Genomic DNA, 8,428 nt, shown 5'->3' with positions numbered 1-8,428 from the left:
AAGGAAGTTCAGCTCATTCTGTGTCCTTAAACTCGCTCATCAAGGACAGGAAAGCCCTAACCTGCACTTCTCTGAAAAGGGCAGGGCCCCAGCAGTAAACTCCCTACTTCAGATGAACTCCTCAAGTCCAGACAGGACTGAAGGTGCCAGTCTGAGCAAGTGTCAAAAGTGGCAGCAGAGATGCCTCTGTGGCCCTGCCCTAGAGGTCACCCCGAAGGGCAATTCCTCTTCTTCAGGAACCCTGGCTTGCCGTGCCCAGGGGGGCAGGTGAGGAGGAGTCTGTGCAGACTGTAACCATCAATTTACTCAAGAAGTCATGTGTTTCTGCTCATCCATCAGCCGTTTTTCCAGCTCTGATCTCTCTCAGGACACTTGTCATGGCTCATGCCATTGCTGCTGCAACACACTGCAGGTCCCCAAAGATGCAAGACAATCGGGCAAGTCCCCAGAACTTGCCACAACCAGGAAGTGGAACTATTCCAGCTCCCAATTGTGAGGGCAGGTGCCAGAAGTGGCTTAAAGCAAAACCCCCAGACCCTGCAGTCACCTGGGCACCCAGACCAGAGACAGAGCATTGTGTGGTGCCCGTTAGTGACAGCTGGCATTTTGTGACAAGTCCCCGCTCCCAAGCATGAAAGAGGCAGACAGCACGGGGGGGGGCCTGAGTGCATCCCCCATGCGGGGCCCAGGCTGCCTTGGCTGGGAGCCAGGGCTGATAAGCAGCTGTCTGACCTTGGGCTGTTGTGAACGGAGCTCACTTGGCACAGATGCTGGCAGGAGCCTCAGCAGGGGCTCCCTGCTTCCCCCTGGGAGCTGCGCTGGAGCTGAGGCCCTGGCTCTTTGTCCCTGCCAAGCTGTGCTTCCCCACGGTCCCTGTTGGTCCAACCCATGGACATGGCCTCGAGGCCTGACCCCGGACCTGCCCCTCCATGAGGTGCTCTGGAGGAGGGCAGTGTTTCACAAAGACCCGTGGAGGAGGGGCTGGGCCACATTGCCTGGTGTGGGCACAGCCTAGTTCACTTAGGGCTGCCTTGAATCCATGGGAAAAAAGAGCAGTCTTATGGCCCTATGTATGTACGCTTTACCAGCCTCAAAGAAGTGGAAAAACTATAGAAGGATACTAGAAGGGAATTTATGGCCCCTCTTGGACACAAACTGAAGGTGTTCCTCTCCCTGAAGCCACTCTCAGTAGCAGCAGTGCCCTCGGAGGATGCTGCAGCCCTGGTGCTGCGCTGTCACCACAAAGGCTGGAGCTCCTGGGATCACAGAATCACAGAATCAGCTAGGTTGGAAAAGACCTCTGAAATCATCAAGTCCAACCTTTCACTTAACACCACCTTGCTTCCTAGACCACGGCACTAAGTGCCACATCCAGTCTCTTCTTAAATACCTCCAGGGACGGTGAATCCACCACCTCCCTGGGCAGCCCATTCCAACGTTTGACCACTCTCCCTGACCAATTTGCGTTTTGCTGCTTTTTTCCACAGCGTTCCCGAGGAGCTGCGACACTTCCCTGTGGATGCTACATCCACTACCCGCGGATGTAACAAACCGCCCCGCTCCGTGCCTTCCACCGCTCAGAGACCCGCCGAGCCTCTCAGAGCCGACACGCCTGGGGCCCGATTCTCCCCGGGACTCCTCCATCGGGCGCCGATGCCGCGGGCGGGGCAGGGCTCGGCAGGGCTGTGCCGGCAGTTCAGGGTGGTGGCGGAGGCGGGTCCCGGCGGCTCGGGGCGGTGGCGGAGGCGGGTCCCGGCGGCTCGGGGCGGTGGCGGAGGCGGGTCCCGGTGGTTCGGGGCAGGCCGATCGCGGCGGCGGGAGCTCAGTGCGGACCATGGCGGCGGCGGGCGCGGGCGGGCGAGCAGCGGGGCTGGCGGCGGGGCTGGCGGGGCTGGCGGCGCGGCCGCTCGGCGCGGCGGAGCCGCTGTCGCTGGGCTCGCTGCGGGGGAAGGTGCTGCTGGTGGTGAACGTGGCGTCGCTCTGAGGCACCACCACCCGCGACTACCTGCAGCTCAACGAGCTGCAGGAGCGCTACGGGCCCCGCGGGCTCCAGGTGCTCGGCTTCCCCTGCAACCAGTTCGGCCACCAGGTACGGCGGGAGCGGGGCCGGGAGCGGGGCCGGGGAGCGGGGCCGGGGAGCGGGACCGGGGAGCGGGGAGGAGCCACTCGCCCCATGCGGGCTCTCACGGGCTTTGCGCGGGGCGGGCTTGTTTTTGTTTTCCCCAGGAAAATGGCACCAACGATGAGATCCTGCCCATGCTGGAGCACGTTCGTCCTGGCAACGGGTTCAAGCCCAATTTCATCGTGTTCGAGAAGTGCGAGGTGAACGGGAAGGACGCGCACCCGCTCTTCACGTTCCTGAAAGAGGCGCTGCCCTTCCCGCACGACGACCCCTCCTCGCTGATGACCAACCCGCAGTACATCATCTGGTCCCCGGTCTGCCGCAACGACATCGCCTGGAACTTCGAGAAGTTCCTCATCGGCCCCGACGGGGTGCCCTTCAAACGCTACAGCCGGCGTTTCGAAACCATCAAGATCCAGGACGACATCGAGTTGCTTCTGCAGAAGGCTCCCTAGAAAGTCCTCTGCCCATTCCCCTCGCTCCCCGCTCCCCTCACTGTGCACCTTCTTATTTTTCTCGCAGGGAGCTGCTGCTCTGGCAGAAATCCCAATGTCTCGTGCAGGTTTTGCTTATGATGGCGCATCTTCCAAATCCTTGAAGTGTACCTGATGTTTTCAAAAGTTGCACGGGAATGTTTGGGAAGCGAAGCCAGGGCAAGCAGCTGTGAATCGCAGTACCTTACTGTGATTCTCTGAATAAAAAAATGTGTACTTCCTTTAAGGCTGTGGCTTGATAAATCTGGGTGAATGGGGTGAAACGTGGTGGGTGCATTAGCTGTTCATCAGCCTGCATGGGTGCTCACAGACTCAGAGCACTCGAGTGTGGTGGTGCAGTCAGGCTGAGGGCAGCGTGACGGGCAAACAACCTTCATGAACTCTGCAAGCTGTGAACCAGAGTCTGCCCCCTGTGTAGCGAGCCTGGCAGAGCGGGAGGGTGGCATGGAACAGACAGACTTCACCCCACTGCTTACTGGACCTCCCTCAGAGCTTCCCTGCAGAGGGAACATGCTGGCACATGGCCAGGGGGTGATTTTACACTGACAAGTTCCCAGCGTAGCTACCAGCGACAGGCTGCAACACGTTGATAACTGTTGGGGCAGGGAGATGAGTGATCCTGCAGCCTGGGCTGGGGTAAGAAGAGCCTGTTGGCCAAGGCCCATCTCATTATCTGCCCTCTGTTAGCGGGTGCACCTAGAACAGGAGCAGCACCTGCTGTTGTTGCTGCACCTCCCCTTGTCCCAGAGCCACTGCACCCTCACTGCCTTAGTGTCTCCTGGCTCTATGGCCTTTTGCACTGCTGGTAGCTCAGCATGGATCCCTACATACTAGCTCAGCCCTACGTGAAACCTAAATCCCCTTTGTGCATCCCCAACACCTTGCAGTGCAGGAATCACACAAATAACCAGTTCTGTCCTGTTCCCAGTACAATACCAGCCCATTCAGCCACTTCTCCCATGGAACTGTGCCTCGCCTTGGAGTGTCCTTGTTGCCCTTTGGGCATGGGAAATGCATGTGACACTCCAAGTGCAGGTCTGTCAGGGTTCACGAAATATTTTCTCTTTTCTTACTCCTTCCCTAACACTTTTTTGACTTCTGGCAACCACTAAGCTGACAAAGTATTTAATGGAGTTGCTACAACTGGACTCGATAATCTTAGAGGTATTTTCCAACCTTAATGATTCTATGATTCAATAATAATTCTGCATGTTGTCCCTGCACAGCAATCCCAGTTTTATAGACTGCTGCTGAATGGCTGGAATTAGGATTGGTTTTCCCTGAAAAACTGTGAGCCTGTGCCAAATTTTACTGGCTGTCCTTCTGCCCAGTGGCTCAGGTCCTTCTGCAGGGACATTTTCACTCCTTAAATGGCTCTGTGAGCACATTTTCATTACAAGCCACTCCTCACAAGGCCTCATAGCACTGATTATAAACTTGGTGTGGGACTGAGGAGTCCTAACCCAGACTAGAAACTTGGGCTCTCAAAGGGAAGGTGTAACACTTTCAAGCATTAGTTTTCATAATAAAAACATTTGAGATTTGAGGGTTTGGGGTTTTTTTTCCTGTTTGTAGCTTCTCACTTCACAAATTCACCAGCTGCTTTGTTACTGTACCTACATCCAAGGCTCTCTCGAGGCTGAGGAGAGACTGGGGCAGATCCTCCAGTTGGCACCACTCTGTACCCCTGAGTCATTGAGCTTTGAATTCAGATTGCACAATCCTCACCGGGCTATTTCTTAACTTCCAGTGCAGCTTCGTAGAAAACAACAGGATGTTTTCAGCAGCTATTTCTGCTTTAGAGCAGATGATATATGGTTTAGGGGATTATTTTTTCAGTTAAGTTCACTTCCCTCACTAATGCAGGATGTTGAAATATGTGAAGAGCCCAGGGGCTCTCAGCAGGAGCTCACGGCACTGAAAAATCTTTCTCAACGTGAGCTGTGGCACTTCCTCAGTCCTGACTCACCAAACTCGAGCCATTTGAGTGGGGCCTCCTTTGCTCTGCCAGTTCCTCACCAGGCTCTGACTGAGCCCCACTGCCACAGGGAGCACACCCCAACACCTGCTGCTGTTCCATCCTGCCAAAAAGGGCCTCTGGCCGACCCTGCTGGTCAGAAAGGCACTTTACACTGTGCTTATTCAGGCCAAGGGATTTATTTACCTTCCGGCTGCAGGGGCTGTGAGAGCAGAAAAACAAAGCAACAGCTCCAGAACAGATCCAGCCATGCCAGCAGCAGCACAGTGACGTGATTCCAGGACGAAAATCAGCCATGCTAGCAGGAAAATGAACCTTCCCAGTGTAAGCACACCAGCAGGAACTCTGCAGTGTGGATGAAAGCCACCCAGCCTTGTTATTCCCTGGCATGTTTCACATTCCCTGGAATAGCTGGCTCTGGGCTCCAGTGGGCTGTGGTGCAAAGGGCACGGGCTGGAGCCCTCTGGCAGTGACAGGGGCAGCTGAGCACGGCCCACACACAGGATCTCACATCCAAACCTTGGTTGGTGTCGTGACCAGAGGGGATGAAGATGTTTCACTACAGGGAGCAGCTCTGTGCTGAGGGGAGAAATGAATAATCCCAGGCGATTCCACAGGGATTATAAACCAGCCCAGTTCTATTTCTGTAATTTCTGTAATTTCAGAGAGAAACAGACTGACTCAGAGGGAAACCTTAAAATAAACACTACCTTAGCACACTTGGGTGCTTCCCTGGCTTGAGGATGTTGTCCTTTCAGCATCTCCCATCTGTCAAATCTATACTCCTACACTATTTTTCGCTCCTTCTACACTTTTATTGCAAGCAGCTAATCCCTCTGCCAGTATTCCCCTGCTTTTCCATTCCTCTACCCATGCGAGTTCCATATATTCTCTCCTTTCTAGAAAGTGTTTGCCCCCTCTCCTCTCCCCTCCAAATGATTCCCTCCCCCCTTTAGCTGCTGGTGGTTGCCACCAACTTCTTAAATCTTTAAACTAAAGTTCAGATATTTGAAGCTGTCAGGTGTTAACTAGTTCCAAGGAAAATTATCCTTCCGCTCCCCACCTCTCTCTCCCACATTCCCTAGTGTTCTGCCCACCAAACCCTGTCCCATCTCCTGAAATCTTGGCTGGTGAGATGTGGTGTTCAGAAGTGTCTTCTGAACAGGAATGCTGGAGTCTGAGACCATCCTTACTCAGCCTGTTCAAGGTTCTTTCAGCTATTTAGAATCCCTTTCTCCTCCTGCTGAGCTTTGTTGCACCCAGTCACTTTTAAGACAGCTTTCAGTCACCGTGTTTGATCATTGCCATTGTAAGGCAGGTAGGAAACACCTGCTTCCAGTTGTGTGGCACTTGAGAGGGCTTTGCTCCTGTCAGTGCCACTCTTGCAGCCATCGGGTTCAGCTGGAGGCAAGAGCAGGAAGTCAAATGGCTGAAAGTGCTTGAGGAGAATGGAGACACTCCTCTCTACAGTGAAACTGTAACAATATAATTTCCTTGTTCTGAATCAGAAAAGTCTGAATGAAAGCATTTAATTGTTTACCACACTTTCTGTGAGGAGCAGGTAATTCATTAGCAGTGAGGTCAGCCATGTAAGCACTATCTCAGAATAGCTGACTCATTCTAAAAACACACCCACCCTTGCCATAACAGGGTGTGTTAGAGCCCAAAGGGGCCGGTCCTTTGAGGAAAACTGGAATAAGTAACACTTAACACTTACTGGAAGGAGAAAATGGCCTTTTCAGTGTTAAGTAAACTGACTTGCCCTCAGAAAGATAAGAACCCTTTATCGTGTTACCCCACAGCTGCAGCACTGCCCAGCTTGCTGGCAGGAGGCAGAGCCCACCAGCCTATGGTGCTACCAGAACTCTCCCGGTGCAGGCAGTCACAGCCTCAGCACATCACCCCTGCCTCTTTTTTTTTTTTTTTTCCATAAGGTGAATGGATTTCTTTGGGGTATCCGTTTAAGGCACGTTTCAAAGTCTGAACTGTCATTCCCAATTCTCCCACTTCTCAAGGACAGGCTCCCCGAACAGCACAGGATGGGCTACTTGAGGGAAAAATGCCTGAAGTTTTCTCCTGAGACACTTTCAAAATCTCCTGTTTGCTACCATAACGATTTGAAGTCCCTTTCCCCAATCTATCCCCTGACCACTGTGCTCCCTGAAGGACGAGAGGAAGTGGAGCCACAGTCCAACCAAAGTGTTTCTGCCACCTGCTTTCGCAGAGGCCGCCCTGGGAGAGAGAAGAATAAAATATTTATGAAGAACGGGGTTTAATCTTCAAAGCCTGTGGAAAACACTGAGCCATAGCTCAGGGAGAAGACTCTTGGTGAGAAAGTAAAGCACAAGGTGTCTGGAGCCCAGAGCAGCGGGCTGGCAGCAGGTCTGGCGAATGATGGTGAAACAAAGAATTCACTCAACAGTGAGACTGGCAAGTTTCTCGGGCAAGCTAAGCAAAAATATTTAACAGTGATAACAACCCCTTTCACTGGGTTGGTGCTGCTGCAGAGACAGAAGGGAACAGAGTGTTGGCAGGTGTGTCTTTATTTGAAGCACTTGAAGAGGCTGCCCCGGTAACGAGACCCCTCCCCGCGGGCTGAGTCCCGCAGCGCCCCCGGCTCCCGGCCCGGGTTGGACGCTCATGGCGGCGGCTCCCGCACCCCCCGCGGGCCCCTCACGGTACCGCCCCAACATGGCGGCCGCCGCCACGGCGCGCGCGGCCCCGCCCAGCCCTTTCGTCACAGGGCGCGCGCGGGCGGGGCGGGTCCCGTCCCTCCCCCTTCCCCACGCTCGTGTCCGCGAGTGCGTGCGCGCGCGCCCCGACCTCCGCCCGCGCCGGGTCTCGCGCACGGACATGGCGGCGGCCGCGGGCGGCGCGGAGCGGGCCCGGCCGGACCCGGCGGCGCAGCGGGCGGAGCTGGGGCCGCTCCTGGCCACGGCCCTCCGGCCCGGAGAGTCCTGGTGAGCGCGGACGGGCCTCCCCTCCTCTCCCTCTCTCCCTCCCTCCCGGTCCCCTTCTCCCGTCCCCCTCCCCTGCGGGCGGCGGGGCCTGCGGGCCGGGCCGCGCCGCCGCTGAGCGGCCGCGCCGGGCGGGGCCGTGCGTTACAGGTACCTGGTGGAGAGCCGGTGGTTCAAGCAGTGGAAGAAGTACGTGGGCTTCGACAACTGGGAGATGTTCGGCGCGGGCGATCCCAGCCTGTTCCCGGGGCCCGTGGACAACGCGGGCCTGTTCCCGGGGCCCATCGACAACTCGGGCCTGTTCGACGGTGAGTGCTGGGGCAGCGCGCCTCGGGCTCGCCCGGGGAACTTCCCTGCGCTGCTTTCGCTTTCGGAGCCGGCTGTTCGGAGGGGGCACACGGCCGCACCGCCCTGTGCGTGCGGGACCGGCGGGGCTCTGCCTGCCCTGGCAGCGCGTGTGTGGGTCTGGGGATGTAAAGGTGCTGTCTGATGCCGAACGCTCTGCCCTCTGTCTCCCTTTTAGATCCGGAAACTCAGAGTTTGAAAGAACACCTCATTGATGAGCTGGATTACGTGTTGGTGCCCACTGAAGCCTGGAACAAACTAGTATCGTGGTATGGCTGCATAGACGGGCAGCAGCCTATTGTGAGGAAAGTAAGTACGGGTGAATCGAGTTCTCCTCGTCCTGGTTTCATTTTCTGTTCTCCCTCAAACTTAGACGGTTTATTTTGTAGATATCAGCTAAGACAGGATCCTCAGCAGCTCTTTGGAGATAATAACAAGAGGTCTTTTTGCCTTGTTGTCTGAATGAATGACCTGCCTATATTGCAGTTAAATGCCTGAATATTCCGGGGTTCTCAGTTGATACATTATTCAG

At 55.5% G+C, this 8,428-nt stretch overlaps 2 protein-coding genes across 3 annotated transcripts in view; both read left to right on the top strand.

The window, feature by feature from the left end:
• Window positions 1-1,819: 1,819 nt before the first annotated feature.
• On the top strand, window positions 1,820-2,842 carry GPX1 (glutathione peroxidase 1). Its single transcript, XM_051811501.1, has 2 exons — window positions 1,820-2,089; window positions 2,227-2,842. Exons 1-2 carry the CDS (start codon window positions 1,835-1,837, stop codon window positions 2,575-2,577), a joined length of 606 nt encoding a protein of 201 aa, XP_051667461.1. The 5' UTR covers window positions 1,820-1,834; the 3' UTR covers window positions 2,578-2,842.
• A 4,565-nt stretch (window positions 2,843-7,407) lies between these two features.
• Window positions 7,408-8,428, top strand: part of USP4 (ubiquitin specific peptidase 4) — a 33,501-nt gene continuing 32,480 nt past the window's right edge. For both annotated transcript variants that reach the window (XM_051811304.1, XM_051811303.1), the window contains exons 1-3: window positions 7,408-7,554; window positions 7,702-7,859; window positions 8,075-8,205. In XM_051811304.1, coding sequence (XP_051667264.1) covers window positions 7,448-7,554; window positions 7,702-7,859; window positions 8,075-8,205 — 396 coding nt within the window. In that variant the 5' untranslated portion in view covers window positions 7,408-7,447. The remainder of the gene's footprint in view (window positions 7,555-7,701; window positions 7,860-8,074; window positions 8,206-8,428) is intronic.

Source organism: Manacus candei, unplaced genomic scaffold, assembly GCF_025592945.1.
Source record: "Manacus candei isolate 608988 ecotype Guabito, Panama unplaced genomic scaffold, ASM2559294v1 h1tg000082l, whole genome shotgun sequence".
In the NCBI taxonomy this organism is placed as follows: Eukaryota; Metazoa; Chordata; class Aves; order Passeriformes; family Pipridae; genus Manacus; species Manacus candei.
This window is presented reverse-complemented; position numbering and strand designations above follow the sequence as displayed.